At 34.8% G+C, this 24,784-nt stretch overlaps 4 protein-coding genes across 7 annotated transcripts in view; 2 read left to right on the forward strand and 2 right to left on the reverse strand.

Moving 5' to 3' along the window:
* Window position 1: 1 nt before the first annotated feature.
* LOC106177597 (peptide-N(4)-(N-acetyl-beta-glucosaminyl)asparagine amidase-like) lies at window positions 2–5,026 on the forward strand. Its single transcript, XM_013560430.2, has 5 exons — window positions 2–226; window positions 579–761; window positions 980–2,183; window positions 2,893–3,006; window positions 3,249–5,026. Exons 1-5 carry the CDS (start codon window positions 2–4, stop codon window positions 3,428–3,430), a joined length of 1,908 nt encoding a protein of 635 aa, XP_013415884.2. The 3' UTR covers window positions 3,431–5,026.
* LOC106177574 (uncharacterized) lies at window positions 4,244–8,261 on the reverse strand. Of its 2 annotated transcripts, none has more exons than XM_087011013.1 (3): window positions 8,003–8,261; window positions 6,479–6,710; window positions 4,244–6,301 (listed from the first exon to the last, which is right to left on the reverse strand). In XM_087011013.1, the coding sequence occupies exons 1-3, from the start codon at window positions 8,147–8,149 to the stop codon at window positions 5,571–5,573; spliced, it is 1,110 nt and encodes a 369-aa protein (XP_086867139.1). In that variant the 5' UTR covers window positions 8,150–8,261; the 3' UTR covers window positions 4,244–5,570. The 2 variants fall into 2 exon arrangements, with proteins under 2 accessions (XP_086867139.1, XP_013415849.2); XM_013560395.2 differs by having other exon boundaries at window positions 7,934–8,243.
* A 6,330-nt stretch (window positions 8,262–14,591) lies between these two features.
* Window positions 14,592–24,035, reverse strand: LOC106177570 (cilia- and flagella-associated protein 99). The gene is made up of 19 exons (XM_024077346.2): window positions 23,933–24,035; window positions 23,207–23,330; window positions 22,717–22,861; window positions 22,345–22,439; window positions 22,103–22,215; window positions 21,816–21,907; window positions 21,528–21,586; window positions 21,245–21,352; window positions 20,860–21,012; window positions 20,170–20,258; window positions 19,563–19,767; window positions 19,259–19,317; window positions 18,947–19,029; window positions 18,563–18,615; window positions 18,216–18,356; window positions 17,954–18,037; window positions 17,725–17,804; window positions 15,282–15,456; window positions 14,592–15,098 (listed from the first exon to the last, which is right to left on the reverse strand). The coding sequence occupies exons 2-19, from the start codon at window positions 23,318–23,320 to the stop codon at window positions 14,961–14,963; spliced, it is 1,986 nt and encodes a 661-aa protein (XP_023933114.2). The 5' UTR covers window positions 23,321–23,330; window positions 23,933–24,035; the 3' UTR covers window positions 14,592–14,960.
* Window positions 24,036–24,193: 158 nt separating this feature from the next.
* Window positions 24,194–24,784, forward strand: part of LOC106177590 (uncharacterized protein ZK1073.1) — a 28,517-nt gene continuing 27,926 nt past the window's right edge. For all 3 annotated transcript variants that reach the window (XM_013560419.3, XM_013560420.2, XM_013560421.3), the window contains exon 1: window positions 24,194–24,361. In XM_013560419.3, the coding sequence (XP_013415873.2) occupies window positions 24,341–24,361 (21 nt within the window). In that variant the 5' untranslated portion in view covers window positions 24,194–24,340. The remainder of the gene's footprint in view (window positions 24,362–24,784) is intronic.

The raw sequence follows: 24,784 nt of genomic DNA on the forward strand, positions 1-24,784 counted from the left end.
GATGTCGATTAGCCGGCGAAGGCTGTGTGTTGAGGAGCTATTAAATAATCCTCCGAATACCTTTTTAGAGGCGTCTGATATACTTCTTAAGTTTGCCAACAATGTTTTGAATGATCCAGAAAACCCCAAATATCGCTCAATTCGTGTCAGCAATCCGAAAGTGGAGCAGAAGTTACTGTTGGTCAGCGGTGGGATGGAGTGTCTGTTTGCAATGGGATTTCAGGAAGTGAGTTGTTCATTTCTGCAAAATATTTTGATGGGGTAAATACGTTTGTCGTCTGTGTATGGGGAGAGTCCGTGGGACAAAGTGGTGACTATTTCGTCAGAAAATTTAAAAAAAGGTTGTTGTTCCTTTGACAAATGGTTTTTCTTTTAAAAGGAAAACTGAAGATTAGTCCAGTCCAGGGATGGAAGTGGAATGTTGAATACAATGCAAAACCTTAAAATATAGGGGACAACACTGTACTAGTAGCAGTGCACACTTGCTCTTTGTTAGCTAAGGTATTAACTGATACACAATAATCTTTTTTGTTTATTTCTAGTCTGTATATAATTTTGTTCTATTAATTCTAATAAAGGATGGAGAATACCTCCGCCTTCCACGGAATGTCCTTCTTGATGAAATACGGAGTGTAAGAGATGAGCTTCATGAGGTGAGACAACAGCAGGTTAATCAGCAAGGAGCTGGTCAGCCTAAGCCACAGCAGCCAACACCACAGACCACTCCACTTCAGACTCCTGCCTTTGATGTAGCCCTAATGGTATGTTGTATTTTTTAATGGCTACATTTGGATACAGACTGTTCAAATATAGCTTTGATTACTTATCAGAACAACTGCTTTATTATAGAATCTACAAAACAGCATATCTTTCTAATCATATGATTTTTAAAAAATGTATAATTTGAGGAAACCATACATTTTTCCTATATTGACAAACTTTGTGTGCTCAGTTTGCTTTGTTTTGTTTTGTTTGTTAGGCCAAAGAAATGACATTCTACAGCAAGTTGAAGTCAAGCTTTGATCATGTCCTTGTATATGAAGACCCAGCCCTTCAAGCCAAAGCAAGAGACTGTATGCCTTTACAGGAAATGAGAGCTGAGGCTCAAAAGAAGTTTGATGAACTCAGTGCCCACAGCAAAGCAATGGATAAACCTGTGGAAATTGATGTGAATGACATTCTGATATTAGAACTTGTAAACTGGTACAAAGATTTTTTCAGTTGGGTCAATGCACCAAATTGCGATAGTTGTGGGGGTGCAACCCAAAATGCAGGGATGGCGGAACCAACTGCAGAGGATAGAAAATGGGGAGCTGGAAGAGTTGAGAATTACTGGTGTGGCACCTGTAGAAAGCATGTACGTTTTCCGCGTTACAATCATCCTGGGAAACTGCTGGAGACAAGGCGGGGCAGGTGTGGAGAGTATGCCAATTGTTTTACCCTCTGCTGCAGAGCTGTAGGGTTTGAGGCCAGGTATGTTTTGGACTGGACAGATCATGTCTGGACAGAGGTTTACTCTCGGTCTCAGAAGCGCTGGCTGCACTGTGACACGTGTGAGAAAGGCTGTGACAAGCCATTGCTGTATGAGGTTGGCTGGGGCAAGAAACTGACCTATGTGATAGCATTCTCAAAGGATGATATCCAGGATGTGACTTGGAGGTACACCAGGAACTTTCAGGAGATTCTCTCTCGGAGAAATGAGTGCAGGGAAAACTGGCTAGTCAATACCATCTTAGCTATGAGAAAAGAGAGGCAGAAGCACCTTCCACCTGCCAGAATACAGGAGCTGGAACACAGAACCCTGGTTGAGCTGGTAGAATTTATGACGCCAAAGAAAGAATTGAAAGAAGGGGAGGATGTTGGAAGGCAGTCAGGTTCTCTAGCATGGAGAATAGCCAGGGGTGAGGTAGGGGCACCACCAAAACTAAAGACCAACACACCTGTGATATTTAAGCTGACTGATGTTGAAAAGGAGAAGAAACTGTTTCACCTAAAATACTGCTGTGCAAGCGATACATATATCAGGGTGTCTAATGACAGTGAAGAAGTAAAAGGTTGGCAAGCTGGTGTGTTTGAAGAGGACTCTGTCTTCAGGAAGGAGGAACATGATTGGAAGATGGTGTACCTTGCCAGACGTGAAGGTGCTGCTACATCTTCTATCACCTGGAAAGTGGACTGCACAGGTAAGTTGGAAAAAGATTGGGGAAAATAAATTTTATGGAGAATTTTGAGTAATGAGAATATGCTTAGAACCAAAGTCCTATCTCGTGGAAAGTCATGAAGATTTATAAGTAACAAAGCTTCAGGAATGTGAATTGTTTTGCTTGAAATGAAAATTACTATTAAGAATAGCCAAAGAAATTCTACCTGGTTGCTCTAACAATCCTTATTTCCACACTTACTCTTTTCTTGACCAGCAATCACAATCTCTGATTTTACCATCAATTGGATCTGATAGCAATTGCTTAGAGACTTCTTTGGCATGATATTTTGATTCAAAATTTATGGCTAAAGTGTGCTATTTGGGAAATTATGTTAATTACTGATTTCTTCAATGGGCAAAATTTTTCAATCTCTCAAATGCATCATTTTGGAATCATAAAAAGTTACAATTCTTTATATAGCATTTGTGGTGCTATTACTGTATAGAATAGAACTATAGCCTGTTTTTCAATTTTGTTGCTACCCCTCATTAACAATGTTATATAATTTAAAGAATTTATTACCTAAAAAAAAGAGTATCTGGAAGATTTTCAATTCTACATTGGAAAAATTAAGTTTTAACCGCAAGTTAGTGTGTAGACCATCCATCAAATCTCAGTGATTTGAGCAGCTGAGCTAAGAACTTTTTAAGTTTCAAGTGCTATATCCCTTTTTTTACTTGTTTGTTAGATTCAGGACTTTTAGTTGACACAGTCGAGGTTTTAGCAAGCAGCTGTGTGTATGAAGATGGCAAAATTTCCTGGAGACTTTGCGGAGACAATCAAATATGCATGCCTATAAAAGGTCAGTAGCAATGAGAAGATTTTTATCACCTGCAAATACAGTAAGTTATCATCCAATCTAGAATAAAAAAAACTGTGGTGATTAAAAGCACATGGCACATCTTTTGGATTCATCCAGAGCTGCTTATAGTTTTCCAAAACACTTGACTAAAAACATCCCAGACAAATGTTGACCGAATGTCCAGAGATTTTGCCCTGTTTATTATCATAACTAATGGATACTTATTATTCATTTTGTTATAGAGTCCAAGCGAACCCTGACAGATGACCTAAATGGCTGCAGGGAGCTAACTTTGACAGCAGAACTGAGCAAGGGACGAGGTGATGTAGCATGGCAGCACACACAGCTGTTCAGACAACAGAAAGATGAAGTACACAACTTCCCCTTTGAAATAGTTATCAAGCTAAAGAAGAAAGACGGTTGATATGCTGGTTCATAATCATCTTTTTTTTATATGTAGAGACCTTGTAGGATATATATTGTGAGACTTTGTCTTCACCATCTTACATATACTACTTCACCCAGTACTTGCAGCACTGCAGTTCTTTACTTTAAATTCACTGGGAGGTTTTATATGATATTAGAATATACACCATTTAGAGTCAACACAATTGCAATATGTTCGAAACTTATCACACATTTTGTGATATGGTTTGCAGGTATTTCTGTGATTCTAGTTCCACATCTGCCAAAGTAAATTTCAACTTTAGAGTCTTGAAATTCAGGTACTAGTAATATTCTTGAACAGAGTCCAGGTGTATGAAAAATTTCTCTTCCTTTGAGGTTGAAGCAATTTTCCTGGCCCTTGCACACCAGGTAGATTTAATATAAATGAGGCAAATTTTTTTAATTAAAGGAACTAATCATTTTAATGTACTTAAAAAAACATGTTCATCAGTTGAATTCAAACTCTGTTAAAACTATTTACAAAAATGATTTGATATTTTCATTTAGGGTATATCTTTTTCTTGAAATGATAATTGCTAAAAACTTCCAAAGATTCTTTACTTCCATGCATTGTCTGTGTGACTGTTTTTTTTTTTTTTTTTTACCTTACCACATTTCTTTTGACAGTTGTTAAGTTTCTGGGTATGTACCAGTTTTGCTGTCTAGTATTTAAAAATATGTTAAAACCATCAGTGACAACAGACACATACAGTATTCAGGGAAGACAGAAGCCTTGTCTACATGTCAGCATTTTATTTTTAAATTCTTGCAAGAAAAATAAAGACATCTATTACCACATACCAACAACAATTTATTATTGGATTTAATTTAGTAAAAACAGTAAATTTGCATCTGATAATATAACATTAAAAAGTAGTCAATTATGTAACAACACTTAGAAAAGTGAATATTTTATTTTTATCATATTAAGCAAAAGATTTCATTTTGACTGTGTTGTAATTCAGTAGTCCAAGAGGGCATTCCCAGAGATTTAGATCGAACTAACTAGATTGCAGTCAGGCGACCGCGCATGGAAGTTAATTACCCCCTTACAGCTTGTAGTAGGCGGGACAGACATTTAAGCCGGATTATCTGACAGTAATCTAGTGAGACTCCCCACGGGGATAGATCGATCTAAAATCTATGAGAATGTGCCCTAAATCAGATTTTAATAATTTAATAAAAATACTTTGTGCAGAGTTTGTGATAGGTATTGATGCTGTACTAGTAGAATCAGATCAAACTAATCACAGCCATATAATTATATATATATATATATATATATATATATATATATATATATATATATAGTGTTTGCCTCTTAGGAAAATAAGTTGCTGGACCGAAAGCTCAGCCATCTTGAAAATTAGCTGGCTAGAATGCCTGCCGGGTGGGAAAACTTCTCTGCCCGTTCTGAAAGTTGTCTGCCCCAGGCAGACGGTCCAGCCTTAATTTCTAACACTGTAATATATATATATATTTAATGTTACAGGTCATTTCTTGTAGACAGGTCATTTTAGAATTTGTCATTTTAAAAGTATTTTTATCAGCAATTAAATGATTTTTTTCATAATAGCCGTTTTTCATTACATTTTTCTCTTTCTGTCCTTAGATGACCTGATATTTAAGGACTCTTCAATGAACATGTAACCTGGCCAATGATGTGATAACTCAAGGAATGGTCATGAAAGGGTTCAACTAAAACTGGTTTATGCCCAATTTACAAAGGCACTTGATTACAATCCACCTCTCCACCTCTCCTTGAACTATTCAGTTGAAGATTATACCAGTAGATGGAGTCACTGAGACCATGTTTCTAGTCAAGTTGAGTTTTGCCCAACTTGGTATCAATCTATTCAGCAGGTTTTCTGGTAAAGTTTAGTCCACTACAGGGAGTCAACCTTATGACACACAACTGCCTCACCAACACTGATGGTGAGTTCAACAACAGAGGGATTAGATTTCCCCTTTCGGTGAGCTAATCACAATCAGATCATGCTGAGATTAGGGTTGTGCCGAAATTGGTTATCCAACTTCACTAGAAACACAACTAAAAAGTTCTTTCTTGCAGTTCATCTTTAACTAAGTGAATTAGCTAAGTCTTGTGTGAGCAAGGTTTATGTGCTACTAAAAGCATTTCCAGTGCCACCAAGAGGATTAAGTACTATCTGTGGTGCATAAGCTCTGCTCTCCAATAAACTGATTTCCATTTTAAGCTTCTTGTTCATGAGCTGCATGTTTTCCATTTCTAAATCCAGTTTTCTTTTTTGTAACATGAGGACTTCATACTGAAGCTTGTTCATCGTCTCTTGGCTAACATCTAACTGGGAGTGTTCTACATTGGGATTGGAAGATGATGCATGGCAAACTGAAGTGGTGACTTGACTGAGAGAGTCTTGAACTCTGGATTGCTCTTTTGTACTATTAGCTGCCCTTGATGAATAGTCTGCTGGCTTGGAATGATTAACAAAACTTTTTGTTGTCTTTGGATGGTTATACTCTTCACTTGTGTGCTTATCTCTGCTGTGTGTACCCACATTTGGTGGAATAAAGTCTGCACTTTTTGACTGAGCACCTGTTGCTGCCGGCGCACTGGATACAGATAAACGAGAATCTACATTTGCTTCAGAGGATGTGCAGTCACTTGTTTGCTTTACTAAATTTCTTATGCTGCTGACAGATGGCAGATTACACCTTGTATCCCAGGGACCCAGTGACGAGATTCGTGGAGACAGGGAGCTTGTCAAGGGAGTATTGTCCAAAAGCTTCTTTATGGAAGAAATTTGGGGTGGGCCATCTTGTTTTTCTTCTTCTGCATTGCTTCCTGTGTCTGTGTCTTTTTCGTAATCTGAAAAAAAAAGCAATTAGCTGTGTTAGATAATAGGAAAAGAATGTACCTGAACTAAAGAGAATTTAGCAAAGCTCTTGATAATTAACTTGAGCATACAAAAATATAGTGACAGATTTTTTTATGTTGGATTTATACTCTCTGATTATTTGTAAAATAAAAATGGTGTGAACTTACTTTCACATTCAACCTTCACCTCAATGACACTAGAATTGGAATCTTGGTTAGGCACAATGACAGGCAAACTCTGTTGTGTCGAAGCTGCTATTCCTTTATTTTGAGCTTCAATAAAGGCAGCAATCTCTCTCTTTGCTGTCTGTTTCAGATTTCGCCACTTGTCCTTGACCTCCTGTATGGTCCTTTTACTTTCACCAAGTGAGTTCACAGCCTCTGTGATCTCCCACATGATCTGGAGAAAAAAAACTAGGCAGCTTAAGTCAAATGTACATACCATACCTCAACAAAACCCAACTAGGATAGATCTGTTTTAAAATGTACAGTTATCCAGCCTCCTTGTCACCACTGGAAGCAACTAAAAATTTACTTAAAAATCTCCCTTGTGCCAGCTAGCATTTGATCAGAATTTAGTGCTTTGAAAAAAATGCTTGACCTACGGACGTGGGATTTTCAACACGCACACACAAACGGACCAAAAAAAAAAAAAAACAGCCTCGTGCCCTACAATATTTTAATACCTCTGCAAACCCTTGTAAATCCCTGAAACTCAGAGTGCGCTGCTATTTCATACCGTTTTCCATGGGCAAAGACGAGGACTCAATATCTCTGCATGTTGAGTTCTACTGTAGGCAAGGCTAAGTCAATTATCGTCAGAACTCTACATCTGGATGTATCGTCATTTTTATATTATAAACAACAAATAGCAAAATGTATTTCGAGTAGGATTTTTTTCTCTCTGGCAGCTACATAAAGGCTTGAAAGTGGGACGCCTTGAGCACGCCACACGCACACGTGATCAGTTGTCCCCTCTAATGCATTATTTTAGTACGCATTTGAGTCGTGACCAAATAGGTACGAGTACCACTGTAGAACGTGCTAAAATGGTACGTCTGGTGATGGACAAGAACGAAAAGAATGAATTTGTTAAGCAAAATTTGATTTCATAACATATTTAAATTACATAAAGAAATTAGAAATAACCGCATTGGGGTAGTTAGGAATTATAGGGTGGCGTATTACTGATATTACGCCAGTGTAACGAACGTTACGCTCGTCAAATACGCTGCTGTACATAAAGTCGGTTCCACACATTAAAATAACAGTACAGTTATCAAAATTACTCTCTTTAATTAGGTCATCATATGGCTCAACTTTGTGTTTTGCGCTTCAGATAATTATTTTAGCTTCCATTTGAAAATAATTCGGAACAAAGCTTTTATTTCATTTGACAGTTGCAAGTAGTGGAACAGAGCTTATACAACTGAGACGTACCTATTATTGCAACGTACATATTTTAGCAAGACAAGTCTATTTCATCTATTTTTGGTTAATAGGCAATTCCTGATACGGCATTATTACACTATAAATTCTTTAATAACAAACCTTTCGGTATAGAGATAAGACAAATATACAATTGTATATTTGCAAAAGATGAAAAAGAAAGTGCACATTTACCCGATGTTTGGCCAAGTTGGTCTCTTTATCTGTGTTTTTATCCAAAAGAATATGTATATGTTTCTCAACCTTTTTCATTATCATTGATGTCTCCAGGTGTGAAAAATTCTGTTTCCTGCTCCTTCTCCTGTAGCAAGCATCTGGGCCATGGCCCTCCTCCATTCCAGAAACGTCGCTGCGAGGGGAACTGCAAGTTACAGTGGTTAGACTAGACATATTTAATGGTGACCCAGCTCCAAATAGCCTGTTAATGTACTGTGGTAGAATCTAGGTCAGTGTTTATATGAATCGCTGCGCTTAATCACAGCTTAGGGTAAGCCTGGTTTAGATTGCTGCTGCACGGAAATATTGAACGGCTAAACTATGGTTAGAAATGGGCTGTTGGGAGGGGGGCGTACACGTCAGAGTTGTTTACGGGGAGCACCTGGCCCTATGCAAATCAAATTATCGAATATCTGATGGATTTAGAAAGAGAGAATACAGAGGTTATTGCTTGAATTGAAGGACGTGGAATATACGGAATATAGCTAGACGTCAAAGGCCCGAAAGGTGCCGAAAAAAAAAATTATCTAATCTCATAGACCAGCTGATAGACTGACTAATCAGCATGCAACATTCATATTTTACTCGGGTGCTAGCAAGTATAAAACTATTCTTATCGTGCATACTATGAATCTGTCAGACTAAATTCATGTTACGTACATCTCCATAGTTATAAAACATTTAAATGTCGAATGAATATTTAAAGACGTCTGAGATATTTTTATACAGTGGATTCAGTTCGCATACACTATTGATAAATTCTTTATCAGTTTTTGTGCCCTCACCATATTCTGTCGCACATGTAACTTTGTGTTTACAAAGGAAAATACAAAAATGATAATTAAATACTATATCTAGCTTATTTACAATAAGACTTTTTAACAGACAGGAGTTTTAGATAAATCATTCTATAAATAACATACAATTGCATTCCATTATTTGTATCTGGTAATTACACCATGTACACTTGGCAAGATAACACACGTAAACGCTTTCACCTGAAACAGAAAAGGCTAGATAGATAATGCATTTCAACGTGATTAGCGAGTATATAAAGGTCTAATTTAGAGTGTCTCTAATAGGTCGTTAATAAATAAACAGTACATTATAAAATGTTCCATTTACTACAAAATACGTGTACTACGTGCGGCAAACGTCTCAGCTAGGCTTGCAGTTCCAAACATTTTCTACCGAACTGCAAATTGACACATACAGTATTTCTAGTTTGTACAACTTGACGCGGGACAGAAAAATAAAACACGATCCAAGGTTTAAACTGTAAGCAATATCAGAGCGTTGAAAAGAAGTGTTTTGCTACCGACTTGGTATTTTATCCCTAAATAATTGGTCTAAAATTACCTGTTTTAGTATCCTTTTAATAAAAAAAAATGTCTTTTTTAGTTGAGAGGAAGAGATATGCACCGCGTAGGACATCATGTTCAAAATGAATAGGAGCTTTAATGCAGAAAATTCACAGGATATTGGGACTATTCATGCATGCAATTTTCAATATACGATATGGGACCTATGCGCATCTGCCGATTCGGCCTAGATAAATGGTGCCAATATTAGGCCAATAAACAGTACCGAAATGAAACACACAAAATAAAATTTTATTTATGAAAAATTTCTTATAAAAGTAACATCGTTTACAAAGAAAAGTCTTTAATTTCATTTAAAGTGAAAACTCGCACAGAGAATCCATACCTCCGCCAAAACAACTAAATTCTCATCATCTATAATTAATTAATTAATTAATTAATTAATCACCATCGAAATGTAGTTCATTTTAATTATAAGTAAGTCGATTTCTGACCTATTGTGAAAACGAAAACCCCGCGGAAACAAAAGGGGGGATTAATACATATAAGTTAATTGCAATTAAATACTTGATAAACAATTGTATTTTATCGCAAGGTACCAGTGCCAGGAACGCGCTCTTTGAACGGAGAATTACTGTACCTTGCAAAGAAGTCTTTGAAAGTGCTCTAGACTAAAACTTGAATGTGGACGTTTTGGTTGCAGCTTGGGTTACAGGATCGGAAGTTTCGCATTACAAGAAGCATCGATTAATTGTTGCTTTTGCAGCTGACTGTATTGTGCGACTTGAAATATATATATATAGAGAGAGAGAGAGACTGAGTGACTTATTCAATCACTGTATACTTGACGCAACCATCGTTAAATAATGTACAATATTACTTACAATAACAACCATAATAGTAATTTTTTAAAATGAAAGTTTATTCAAGAGACACGGGGGTAAAGTGCATAGAAGCATTATATGCCCTCCGTGATATATAATAGTAATAATTATATTTATTTAGGATCCAATATCCATAAAATGTCCAATGCAACATGAAAAACATACTCTAAGACAAAAATTATACATAACCAGTAGGTAATCAAAAAGAGAGGTTTAATAAATATATTTTTTAAAATGCTGAATTCTTTTGTAAAAAAAACAACCATTTAAAAAGTATTATCATTTTCAAAGGAGAGTGCTTATCCTCCCTTAGTTAAAAGAAGAGAAGATTAAGCATTATAAGTAAATTGCAATTAATAATTATTGTGTTACATATAATATCTAATGATTTTCAAAAAACACAAGCAAAACATGCATGAACCGTACATGTTCGAAGCTTAGGTATGGCTTACCTGGAAGAGTTCAAGTCCTTCATCAGACCTTGGATGAATATATCCCGCCAAGATTAGACTTATGACTATTTATGCCCAGTTTAAAGGTTATATACTTTAAAAAGAAATATTTAAATCCCTATTTATATTTAAAAAGGATAACTATATAACAAAACAATGTCTTTTGTTAATCCAAACAATCTAAAATTAATGTAGAATGTTGTTTTAAAGATGATTTATTAATTATTTCTTAAAGTCCTCTGAATGTTTAATTTTCCTCAGTTATTTCAGTAATTTATATCTCCCAGTAGGGGGTGCTCTTTTCATTTTATATCAACACAAGTCTCGTTTAGTTGATCATCTGAATGAAGTTGACGAGTTGTACAATGCGCAACAAGGTGTGGAATTCATGGATAACCATAATTCTCCTGTTGCAGAAATACCTTACCGTGATGGTTCTATACTCTTGCTTCATCTTTAATTATGTTGCCTAGCTTCAATTGTTAAACCATTATCTTGTCCTGGTAGAGATGTTGGCATTGTTTGGACAGACTCACACGTTATTCGGTAGCTGACAACAGACGCCGAGTTTCGCACCCTGCTTGGTCGATTTTTAAACCGGACAAAATTTGGACAACAGAATCTGAAAAGTTTTTTACAGTTTTTGTAAAGTCTACGATATCCGTCTCGTACAGCAGATAACCTCACGCCGTAGATGAAAGGATCAAGGATAGAACTTACGGCAAACAAGGTGCGAGTTAGGTAAAGATGGTTCCAGCAGGGAGGTATTGTCGGGTCACAAATGACAGACACAATCGGGTATGGAATCCAACAAACTAGCAGTACACCAAATAGTTGGGTAGCTGTTCCAGTTAGTTTAATGTTCCTGGTCAAGAGAAGCTCGCTGTTTCCATGTTCCAACCTTTGAAGCCTGTGAGTAAGCATAAATAGTTTAATGTATGTTGGGATTATTATGACAGACGAGATACCAACGACGGAGGCCAACAATATGGCGTCCGTGTCAAGCTGGAACTCAACGTGTAACACTATATGTGTTTGACAGATGCAGGAGAGTGTCAACACCCGACTGTGCACCATCGTTTGGAAATACTTTGCGAAGCCAAGAGTGATCGAAATCGCCCAAATCATTACCGTCACCAACCACAGTGGGCATTTCGTCATGATAGTTGGATAGGTAAACGGCAGAAATACTGTGATTCCTTTATACAAAACTATCGCCACGAGAGTGAAAACTTCAGCAAATATAGCACTCAGAAACACATAATGAGTTAAATGTTGAATACACGGCGTCACCAAACCATCTGCGTCCAAACTGACTAGTTCAAAATCTTCAAGTGCATTTAGAATTAGCGCTGCTATAAGGACAATGATATCGGCACTGCAAAGGTTCGTTAGTAGAACCAAAAAAGGATCCCTTTTTTGTAAAACATGGATCAAAGCTGCCAAAGAAACAATGTTTTCAATTATGCCAAAAGAAAGCAGACCTGATGCTATCATCGTATATCTGGGAGCATTAAAAAGGTCACTGCCGTTATGTAACCCCAGTAATGTCCAATTTGAAATATTATGCGTGGTGTCCTCATTCCACAAACACATTGTGAGGAACAGGTTGTAGTTTGTAAGTTGTAGGTTTAAACAAATCCGTTATCTACTTTATAATGAAAGTCCTGACCTTTTTCAATGATTGGAGATCCTGCCTCGCCGAATGTTGAAAGCTGCTGTAACATCTGGCGATAAACGCACAGTTTTTTTATACATGTGGATATCCCCAAAGGACCTTAGTTTATGTACCAGATGTTAACAATTTAAAAAGCCCCCTTTTGTAATCATAAAAGTATGATCAATATCCTTTTCAGATTTTATAAACGAGTCATCTGTGATGTCAACGCTTACGCGATGTTCGGAAACCATGTGGGGCAAACCATAGCCTTTGGCAAGACGCATCATTTGCTATAGAAATGGTTTATGGGTTGGAACGGAGTCAGAAAACAGCTAAAATAGGTTTATAGGTTTTTTAACAGTACAATATATGCATATTAGTACTAATCGGTGACTAATTATACTGATTATCATTAAATATACGTTTCGAGAAACCCTTTTTTTAAATTTCGGTTGATGTCAATTTTACTGTTACACGCTTTGCTTCAAATTTCATTCCTCACAATTACCAGCACTCGCGGTCATTTCACCATTAAAATACATAGTACAGGCAGTTAAAAGGCCATTGGGTTTCTATAAATGTTCTTTAAGGAATAATATGCATGGTTTGAAACGTCCTCTGTCGCAAACTTAAATGTTATTTGCATAATCTTAGGTGAACTTTAATTGTGCCAATTTATGTGCTGTTGCAGGAAAGCATAAATATTTTCTTGTCCTTATCCTGGGTTGTCTTTTTTACCTAAATTCTTCAAATTTTAAAATTCTGATAGCGCTTTCTAAATGAATGCATGGCCACGTGGTAGTAAGTGGGTTTTACAAAGTAACTGGGTCTAGATACTAGACTGACTAGTGTAAATTTAGATTATTAATACTTTGAATAGAGATTTTTTAAAGATTCATGTCAGGGATGTTAGTTTGTCAGATTAATTTGTAGTTTTGTGTGTGAAATAAATTTTAACACTCAGTTTTGTGGTTGTGGTTAGCCAAACGGGAATTGAACTGATCCAAGTAGCCCCAAGCTCTCCAAGCCACGCGTATTTTTTATTTGCTGAATAGGAAAAATACATAAGAGTGCATGAGGCCGATTATTACACGAACTACAAAAGAACCTGGTAGTAGTAAAAAAAAAACTGTTTTGAAACTGGTTTGTTATGAAACTTTTTTAAAAAGCTCATTAATTTTTAGATTAGCAAAAGTGTATTTCAGCATTACGTTAGATTGCATAGTTTGTGGCAGGCGAAATATATAGGTTTGAGGTAAACATTTATAAAAAAAGGTGTTAGACAAAAATAATGAAGTGGGTTCTTCCTTTTTCTCAATACTTCCTTAGCATTCAAATATGAATGGTATACAGGGCCGGATCCAGAGATATTTTCTGACAGTCTTCCAAATTATCTTTGTAACCATCCTCCATTTTTGACCGTCTTCCGACAGAAAAAATAGATACCTGTCAATGTAAACTTGAAAATCTGGCCGTCTTCCAGAAGACCCAGAAGACGGCCTGAATCCGCCCCTGGTATAGGTGACAATAATAAAATAACTTAAATTGAGAAAGTTCCAGATTATTATAACGTGCAAAGAAATCTGGTGTATTTATAAAGCGCCCATTACTCCTTCATCCAAAGTTAAAACACTTGGATCAAAAATCGATGACAAAGAGATTAAAAGCTACTAGTAGATGTAAAACGCATCACTGCAACTCCAAATTCTCAACTTCATAAACGTGTTAGGCAACACGCCATTGCTGTATAAAAGCAGCATTTATTTATTAAAACCCCAGGGTACTTTGAAAACCACGGATCGGCACAGACAAAGGAAAACGTTAATGGTTTCTCTGTAAAAAATGTATGCTCCGGATTTTCCAGCTAAAACTGCGCCACACACCTTTAGAAAAATTACAATAAAAGAGAATCAATTGGAGTACGGTGGGCTACAGGAAAATGGGTAAGTTAGCCTCTTCCTCTGGAGGGAGTTGTACAAGGACGTTATCTGTATACATTGTACCTGTTGCCATTATCACTGTGTCAGCTTAAGTGGAAAACAAATCACCCATGACGTATTCACCTTCATCAGAACCACCTCCCAGCGGACATCCTTTCATGTTTTCCCACGAGTACTGAACAAAATTAATGACAAAAAATGGGATTTTGCTGCAGTTTGAATTATTAATTGTTTTGAAGGTTTGAGGTTACTATTTACTGACACCACCATTTGAGATTTGATAAAATTTGATTTAAATCTGATTTTTTTTTATCAATGGTAACTACATGCAGATACAAAGAAAGCAGCTGCAATGAAGCACGATACATGTGCATAATGGCATTTTTATTTCTATATATAATATGTATCATTGTATTACTTTTTAAAACCAGTTTTCCAGTGGGCATGTGTCCAGCACTTTAATAGATTTTTGCAAGATATCAGCATAAAATTCCTCCAAGGGGGAATACATACAGTACAATCAAAGCTTAAATCTACTCCAACAAAATATTAGATTGTTTCATGGGTTTGATGTTCAACATGAATCTCACTCACACCTGAAGCAGGCCAGCCAATTTAATAAAGACTTGTTTTAAAGTATGAGCCTTATGCCTGTAGTGTAAGTAACTGAATAGGACGCTGAACTTTCAGTTTGAAACCAAGTTCTTGGACGATTTAGTATTTGTGTCTATGTCACCACAGAGATCCTGTTTGATGCCATCAGTTTATTTGCACCTTTACTATTGTACATGCCCTGTGAGGTCAACTTGGCGGTCCTTTCCTTCGTCTTCTCCAGCTCTTCCCAGCGCTTCTCCTCTGAAGCTCTCTGTAAATAGAAAGATTTGTCAATTTTGAACTTCAAATTTTTAATTTTTTTAAAATCAGAATATTTGGTTTACCTTTCAAGATCCCGAATGCTAAATTAGAATATTGAACAAACAGTTAAAGGACTAGATGTTTTACCACTTCATGAAATACCTAGGATGCAGCCTAATTGTTTTGTTTTTACCTTTGCGTTGATAAAACTCCTAGCCCTCTGTGTTTGCTTCCTGGAGTCTAGTCTTTCTTTGCCCTGTTCTTCTAATCTTGCAGCTTTCCTCTCTGCTAGCTTCTTCTCCAACTCAAGCACTTTGTCATCCCTCACTTCAGGTTTTGTCTGTCGTGTCTTTTTCTTTAGCTCTAGCCTAAGAAGAATTATAATTTATAAATGGATACAACATTATACAATATTCCATTTATCATTTTGATAATTGCTCGATGTAATCCCATAAAACTTAAATAGAAGCAGAAAACAGAAGATAAAGAAATTCTTTTTACATTAGGTACTTTATTAACACTTCACCAAAATGTCAACACCGGCTGCTGAAAACTAAATGTTTCATAAAATATTTAAAGAAGCAGCATGTACCAATTACATTCTGGATAAATCCCCATGACAGTAATAATAATTATTCTCAAAAAGTTCACTTCTCTTTGAATAAAAAGGTGGAGCAGGTGTGCATGAAATGCACCAATGAGACAAATTAACAGTTTTAATGCATAAAACGATGTCTTATAATGGCAAAGAGATGCCACAGAATCAGAAGGTCTGTATACAAGTATCCCATGTGGAATAGTTATTGGCTGACAATATGTTGTCTGACTACTTGGTAACTGGTTTTACTATTCAGGGTGCACTCAAGTGCCAGGGATATTAATGCTGTGGGAATAAAAGAGTTTGATTAATTTTTTTTAGCTCTTTAGGCTATTGAGCCTTTCATAAATTTCATTACAATAACTCATGCACATGCAGGGTTGGGTTATTTGTATCTGGTGCTGGACTCTGATGCAACCCTAATGAAAGGAAATACTAATAACAAAAACAAGTGTTAAGTAAGGAACCTTATGCTTTAGTAAAAAAACTATTTTTGTTATCAGTGCATTCTATGTTGTTGGACCCTGCTTCATTCAATTAATCTGGGACTACTTAATATTGTGTAAAAATTGGTGTGCTCTCCAGTTGTTCTAGTATTTAAAAGGGATGAGCTAACATTCTAGCTGGTGCAAAAGATAAAACCCTCAATTTATACATATTATGAGGGCATATCTTCATATTCATGTCCTTGAACCATTTCATAGCATTTTGAAGAAGTAAAAATAGTTTTAGAAAAAAAAAATTTTTTTCTTAGTATGTTTTTTTTATTCTTGGTGCTTATTCATTTTCTCATTCCAACATTTTTTAAACTGGAAAAACAATGTTTGTTGCTTCTCCATTTCAAATAATTTTCTCAACAATTTATTCATCTATTTACTTTACTGTGACCATTTTACACATTTTTAAGACACCCATTCAAAAAAACACTTACCAATCATTTAACAATTTTCCAATGGACAACTCAGCATTCTGGGATCTGTTCACAAAAAGTCTAATTTTTAGGCTGATCTAAAACTTCTAGACATGATTAGTCAACAAGGTAAATTTTGCAAGACTGGAAACCAGGAGCATTTTATGAATGACTAGACCGCAATCAGTGTAGCTGACACACACATGTACTTTAATGTGCTACTGTACCACAGGGACTTATTAAATCTTTTGTCATGCTAACTGCAATTTGCTCTGGGGGCTTAATTAAGAGACTGAAAAAGGAGGAAAATGGGCCTTTTTTTATTTGGGGGGGGGGGGGGAAATGCAACTTTGGTGGCAAGACTTCTAAGCAGCCTTTGCTATGATGAATATTTGAGTTCAGTTACTTACATTTAGTGAAACAGGCACCTGTTCCTTTTTCTTTATGTTGTTGTTATTGAATTTGATTTGCTTTAATTGAACAAAAAGATTTTGAAAATCTGTGTTTTCTTTTCCATCACATATCTGCACATATGTGCTTTGGTTCTTATTTGTGGTAAAGACAAATGCAAACAGTGTCATCATAAAACTTTGTGCATTAAGAGAATACTGAACAGCTACAAAGTAAAACTTTTTCCTTCTCCTTTTACAGTCATGCTGCTATGAAATGGCCCATGTATTTATATATGTATGAACATGCATGTGAAATAAATGGCTACCCTACAATAATATTACCTCCTTGCAATCAAAAAAAGAAATAAAGATGAATTACTATCATAAAGTGTATAGAACTTTTTCTTTATTTCAGGTTTTATAACTGATAATTACTTCACTTGAGAAATTATATATGATTAAACACTACTGATTAAGTTGTAGCAAAATAAGCTATATAATATGTCCATGTCTCAATAATATAATACCATAAAAATATTTATGGGAATTTTACTTTATCTGGTTTTAATATTTAGGTTGCAAATAATAATTCCTCATTGAAACATACATGTTTTTTGATGGTTTTGAACACTATATGCGTGGGTATAAAATATATATTTGTTTTACTCATATTGAATATCTGATTTAGAAATAAAAAAAAAATTGAAATAACATTTGCATATATGCTGTAACTTACCTGTTAGCTGCTGCCTTGGTCATTTCTGATCTGTGTTTAGAAATTGTCTCCAACGTGTTCATCAGTAGCTGATCTTTAGCCTTGAAATATTGAATGTGTAAACCATAATAATTGTAATATTTATGATAAAAATGACAAACTAATGAAACTTTAATTAACTGAGTTTCTTATTTAAGAAAAGTTACTATTTAGAGCATGGGAACATGGGAACTAACTGTCCACCCCCTACCTCTTTAGATGCCAGGATTTCATCTCTCTTCTCCTCCTCTGCTTCTCTTTCTGCCATTTTCATTAAAGCTAGCCTTTCTTTGAGCTGAAATAAGACGCAATGCAAGATATTGTTTTTTCTTACTAGTGACAGGTGAAATAACTGTATAAAAAACAAATAGAATTGTGTATACTATACAACAATTTTATAGAAATATTGCACAGTAAGATGAAAATAAAATGCTATTTAAATATCCAAAACTGTTTCAGCAACACACACTTACCTCAGCCAGAGAGAACTCACTGAGCAGCCCATAACCTGCTGTTTTAGTGAAATCCACAAACTTCACCCTGATAGCCGGGACAGCTTCCATGGCTCGAATCTGCTGTATGATCTCCATTTTTCTTCTCATCTCTGCCTCAGCCTGGAGATAGAAAAAAAATTAATTGCTGAGAAAAAAATGGAAGTTTTCACTAGACAGTACATTCACATGTAACAACATTTATATGTATATATTCCATTCAGATTAATTTTTGTATTATTGGCTTTATTATTACTTGTAGCTTGCTGTCTTGTAAAAAAAGACTAAACAAAGTTGTTCTTGATCCAAAGCAGTTTTTTTTAACATACCTCTTCTAATGCTTGCCTCATGAGTTCCTTGCTTTCTTCATTTACATCTTGTACTGCAAAGATGATTATTTTACATACAGTATTCACTATAGGCTTTCTCTTAATAGTGCAAATCATACTGCGTGTAATTTTGTGCAGCAAACATAAATCCACTTTAAGCGCTAGTGCACATACAACATATAACTATAATAAGACACATAATAAGAACCTGATAGAAATCATATTCATGTTATCACGAATCATGACTTCTGCTTGCCAAATGTCAAAAATAATAACAACCAATTTCTACCTAAAAAAGTGAACCATGTCTGCACATTAATATGTATATGCATGTAGATACTGGTAGTTGAAAATGTATTCATTAGTTTAAATAAACCCCCTTACCAATTTTTCTTTTGTAGTCTTTCAGTTTCTTTTTAGCCTCTTTGGTATTTTGATGACCTTCCATAGTCTGTTCTACCAGAACCCTGAAGAAAAGGCAAATAATAATAATAATAATAATAATGACAATGCATAGTTTATTAGTATATTCGGACCATTTTGGCAAATTTTGAAAAAGGCATTTCAAACCGTTCATACAAATGACTCTGTAGAAATGATGAATATATTTTCATCAATTCAATTTGAAATATATAAAAACTACTTAATCTAAACAAATAGCTTAAATATATCCTAGGTTAAATGTGTTCAGTTTACCTCATTTCTTGTTCTTCTTTAAATTTCTTTTCTAAGTATTCCTGCATGATGGCCTTTGCCTGAAAATATTTATAAGAATGTTAATATCATTTCATAAGACAAAACATAATGTTAATAATCCTGTCAAAATAATTTTTCAAAAATTAATGTATTTTTGTTAAACAAAAATACCATGAATTAAATGTAAAGTGGCTTTCAACATTTTAACAAAGAGAAAAGACAATTTTTTCATGAAGACTATGAAATTTACTACTGTTGTCTTACACATGTCCATCCTCTACTAAACATTCAAAAATAACTGTACCTCTTCTTTCATTTCTGTCACTTTTTGCTTGTTATCTTTAATAAGATTCTGACGGGCCAAAATTGCATCCTCATGGCTGAGCTTTCCCTCAAGACGTCGCTGCTCAATCTCAGCCAGCTGACGATCCATGTCTTGCTTTCTCATTTCTTGCTGCCACCTCAAAAAATCTGAAGCATCTTTGGCTCCTGCTTCCAATCGCTCTAATCTAAAATGATCAATACATCAATTTTTATGTTCTACTTGTTCTCTTAAATAGAAAACATACATGAATATCCTTTTTTTCCTTTTTTCAATTTTTTTAATTGTGATTCAATTTGTTTCTTTAATGCAAATTTTTTTTCTTTAATTCTCTGACAAGGCATTTCATCTTAAAATTAAAACAAAACTCTGGAGGGTTTAGCCTTATCCTACATGTATTTCCTAGTCCATATGAAGTCTCATACTTCGCCTTCAGTCAACATCTACACAAGCAGTACAAACAGCTGTGCCCTCCCCCCCCCCCCCCCAAAGGAAAAAAAAAGCATTTTTTAGACCTCCAGCCATGATTTCACATTTCACCTCAAATTTTCTGAATTGCTGAATTCATATCAAACGGTAAAATGCTTACTTTCTAAGTTCTTCTTCTTCCCTTTTCTGAAACAGTTTTCCCTCTCGTAGAATACTGGCTGCATTCAGTTTAATGGGAATGTTTTCTGACTGCAAGGAAAGAACATATGAGATCAGAAGAGATCAGAACATATGATTGGATAAACATCTAATCATCATAATTAATGTCCCTATTAATTCCTACATAAAACAAATACTGAGCCATGTGTGTAAGATGCTCTGTCAAATTATGATTGCTGAATTTTTTACATATGTACTTGAACTCAAATCACATTCAGTGTGTTTGAATAAACTATAGGTCCTGACCACCATCATTGCATTTTGCATTGTTTATGTGCGACAAGAAATAAACTTACTAAATTATTTCTAATCAATACTTTTGACAAGAACATTCTTATTACTTAACTTAAAGGCAGGAGGGAAATTATTCTGTGTTAAAATAAGTATGGCATATATACAGGTATGGTCTATATAACATCACTGCACCTTCACTAAAAAGGTTTTTCAAGCAGTAATAGTATTCTTATATTTAAGAACAGGCTATAGAAATAAATTAAGACAACTAAACCCCCATGTTTTGTCACTTCAAAGGGCAAGTATCAAAAGGCAAATCAAAATCTGTTCCATTAATTATTGTGCCAATTACATGCATCCTATGCTTGTGATCTTGTGCATCACATTCTATACTCACCACAAAATTTGGCAAAGGGTTGGCCTTGTGCTTGTCAAATTCTAACTTGCTTTCTTGCTCTGCTAGAATAGACTGGAGTCTGTGACGTGTCTTGTCTGACTTCTCTGGATTGGCACAGGCAAACTGATACCGAGAGGACTCCATTAGCCTTTCCTGAAAGGCAATACAAATAACTGTTTATCCAAGTTTAGAATAGAATGGATTTCATGTTCTTTGTGTCTTTTTCAAGAGACAAAGCTGGATTTTGTCAATATACCGATATATATATATATATATATATATATATATATATATATATATATATATATATATATATATATAATGTTGTCTGTCACACAGAATTTTATTTTTGTCCTTTAAAATACAAATTACAAATTACCCATACCTCAGCTTTTCTCCTATTCATAACCTTGTTTTCCTCAATGATTCTTTTCTGTTTGGGATCTTGATAAGTTGTTTTTGGGACAGGTTTGTGTTTTTCCAATTTTGGAATCTGTGGAAAAGAACAAAAATGATATAATCAAACTCATCTACATATAAAACCATTAACTTTCTAACCAGGTTACTAACATAGCTTCAAACCAAAGTAAAATGACTGACTCAAAATTTCAAAAATTATCACACTATTTTTAAAGATTCTGATGCCCAATAATTAATGTAAAACTTACTGGCTCTGGCATAGGGACACTTCTGGGTCTAGGCTGTGTTAGATTAAATGCTTTTGGCTCTAGAACAAATTATGATGATGTCAAATACAATGTGGTTTTGTGTACAAAACATTTAAATCTAACCTATATAATGCAGAAACAAAAAGCATTCTTAATTTAATTCTTTATGATCCATATGATTTAAATTCATTTTCATTTTTATTACCATGAACTGCAAGTTTAATGCTAGTTGCTATTTCCAAAAGATGAAAAATTAATCAATTTTAAACAGTATTTATAAAGCTGTACCTGTAGTTGGAATAATTTGCTTCTTAGGTTTGACTTTGTTGGCAATTTTGTCTGCTAATTGTTGGATCATTTCCTGTAGTTCTGGAAGCCACCTATAAAACAACCAAATGCATATGCATAGTTCCCAGCATTAAATAATTCACAGAAAAAACTGAAAATGTCTACAAGGAAATAATTTTGCACAATAGCATTTACTACCTGTACTATTCACTACATATTTTTCACATAACTTGAGTATGCAAGTTTATAATAAATTACATTAATGACTAATGAACATCAAAACTTACCTAAGAAGGGGTGACAACAAAGTCATCTGTACAAAAGGTCGTTCATACAATTTATTCCATTCATCCTTAATCCATGTCCTTAAATTCTTGTCATCCATAAAAAAATTAAGAAACTGAAACAGCAAAAAGCACACTTGATAAATCTGTCCAAAATAAACAGAATCTTGAAACATTTTGTTTAAGGATTTTTAAAAATAAAGTTATAGGTAAGGTGCTTGCTAATACTTGTTTAAGAAGCTTACCTTGTACATTTTATTGACATCTTGGGATTTTACAAACTTCCGATAATGTGCCACTTCCAATTCATCCAGCCTGAACAGGGCTAAATATGTCAACACTGGAGATAGGAAATAAAACACGTTTAAAGAGATGTGTCAGATAAAACATTTACAGGTACTAAATAATCATTTAAATCTAATGGGATATATAGAAAATGTGTTTTTTCTAACTGAATAAAGCTCAAACAAAAATTCTAAATAAATTAAGTTCAGATATAAGCAACTGGCAATTAAGCAATTATTTGTATGGTGATATTAGATTTTTTGGGTTTAGGTTGTTCATATCATAATTCTGTGGTGCAATTGTTAATTATGGTTTTGGGTACATGTAATTACCTTTATACAGATTGCTCTCAGAGCGTAGAGAACTCTTCCCACTTCTGATGTAAAAACCATCCAGCACAACATTTAAGACACTATCATAACGGACACATCCTGAAAAAACTTCTGTGATGAAGGTCTGATCACTGTCTTCAATGTTCTAAAATAAAAATGCAATATAAAATAATCTTTGGGTGAACTTTTTATATTCTTCTGGTTTACACAATGTTAAACCACTATGAATACTGACCTTTATTTTTTCAAAACAAATTCAAAGAATATACTTTGAAGCAACTTTGCAAGCTGTAAGAAATTTACCAGACATGGCTTTCTTCACAACGATATCAAAATTAACTTTAATTGAGAACAAAAGATCCATTATTGAACATTCACATGCACCAGGTCATTTTTAGGCTTACATGTACATGTTATGTTCTCTACATCCACAGAGGTATACATTCAATACTCTAAAATGATTATTAGCAAGTGGCATCCTTACTCGTACCTTTAACTTTGCCATATAATTATTAACATGTTGCTCAACAGACCGCAGTTCTGGCTGGAATGTATCCAGCACCTCCACACAGTGCTCTAACAGTTGCTTATGAGCCAAGCTCATTTTGGGTTGCCTGAAAGGACAAGTACACCAGGTTTGGGAAAGCGAACATTTTTGAATAATACTCTTTGAGTGTGGTCTTTTCAAATCAAAATTACAATTTTATCCAAATTATGATGCCATAATGAAAATTTCAAATTGATTGTAAGTGCTGCCTGTTTCTCTTTGTTATAACTTATTAATTCCATGAAGTAACCATTCATCTACTGAGTATTATCATATACTAGTGCCAACTACCTCGTAAGTTTGGAAGATTTTATTAGTACTTATTTCTATTTTGAATTTCAATAGGGGTTTATATGACACTCATTAACAGATTATTTTCATTTTAGCATATACGAAGTGCAGTTCTGATACACTGAAATTGCATTTAATTAACAGGCGTGCAAAATATATACTCGAATATCTACAAGTTGTAGGATTTAGTTATGGAAATAACAATGTATTCTAATCCATTCACAGTCTACTAGTACTTGTGAAATTCTGTGAATTTCTATAGCAACTAAATATTCTATTTGATCCATTGAGATTCCGGAAAATCTGTTATGTTTTCGATGAATATATTACAAATAATTTAATTAAAATACAGTAAACAGCAAAATTGCAAACACAGACCTATATCCAAACGATCTCTGACGCGAAGAAAGTAAATAGGCCTCCCTTGACGATTGTTTATTGACAACAATATGGCGGCGTGGAGACGAAAAGTGACATGTTGCAAAATAACTTAAAAGCTGAAACATATCTTAATCCTCTATGTATTGTGAAAAACAAAAAGAGTCATTAGAACAAATGCCATCTTGTAAATAGAATAAGCAAAATAAAATTTTATAGATCCATAAAACATAAGATATGTAAGCTTGAAGTACCCATTTTCGGTAACAAGATTAGTTCCGACAATTACCGAAGATTACCGAGCGTCGCTTCTCTGCCTGCAGGACTGAGTGCTCAAGTTTTGAGGAAACTGCGTCAAGTCAACTAAGTTTGGCAATTGGATTTGTTGTGATTTAAAGATAAGCAGCGATGGCAGAAACAACTGGACAGGTAAATTGATTAATTAATGTAAATTCTAGTTAAGTTTACAAAGCTGCTGCTGTAGTAAGAGGGCAGCGGGTGGGAGTCGGCGGATTGCGAAATCCAGTCATAACCGACTTGCAGCAGTAAATAGGGTACCGCTGCAAAATATAATAAAAAGGGGCAATGTTAACACAACTTCCATGTTATTTTATAAATTGGTTATAATGCATTTTCAAAGCTACTGGCAAAAAACTCCTTTGCTTTTTTCCTGTCAAATAAATGTTGGTGCGTTATGGGTTTAGAAACGTGATTTATTATAAATTTGTTTTATAATGTTTAAAAATGTATAAAAATTATTCTAGAGGAATAACATATGTGTCTGCATGTTATTTTAAAAGACAAAATGCTGTGCTGTACCAACAAAATTGACAAATCAGTTTCTGATTGAAT

Source organism: Lingula anatina, chromosome 1, assembly GCF_051362555.1.
Source record: "Lingula anatina isolate TDL-2025a chromosome 1, LinAna3.0, whole genome shotgun sequence".
NCBI classification, from domain to species: Eukaryota; Metazoa; Brachiopoda; class Lingulata; order Lingulida; family Lingulidae; genus Lingula; species Lingula anatina.

Coding starts and splice junctions, on each gene's coding strand:
- LOC106177597 (XM_013560430.2), top strand. CDS start 2: ATGTCGATTAGCCGGCGAAGGCTGTGTGTTGAGGAGCTATTAAATAAT. Junction 762..979: donor CCTTTGATGTAGCCCTAATG/GTATGTTGTATT, acceptor TTTGTTTGTTAG/GCCAAAGAAATGACATTCTA. Junction 2,184..2,892: donor CTGGAAAGTGGACTGCACAG/GTAAGTTGGAAA, acceptor CTTGTTTGTTAG/ATTCAGGACTTTTAGTTGAC.
- LOC106177574 (XM_013560395.2), bottom strand. CDS start 8,149: ATGTCTAGTCTAACCACTGTAACTTGCAGTTCCCCTCGCAGCGACGTT. Junction 6,711..7,933: donor CCAACTTGGCCAAACATCGG/GTAAATGTGCAC, acceptor TTTTTTCTCCAG/ATCATGTGGGAGATCACAGA. Junction 6,302..6,478: donor GGTGAAGGTTGAATGTGAAA/GTAAGTTCACAC, acceptor TTTTTTTTTCAG/ATTACGAAAAAGACACAGAC.
- LOC106177570 (XM_024077346.2), bottom strand. CDS start 23,320: ATGAGCTTGGCTCATAAGCAACTGTTAGAGCACTGTGTGGAGGTGCTG. Junction 21,587..21,815: donor GCAAATTATTCCAACTACAG/GTACAGCTTTAT, acceptor AATTTGTTCTAG/AGCCAAAAGCATTTAATCTA. Junction 17,805..17,953: donor AAATCCTGGCATCTAAAGAG/GTAGGGGGTGGA, acceptor CAATATTTCAAG/GCTAAAGATCAGCTACTGAT.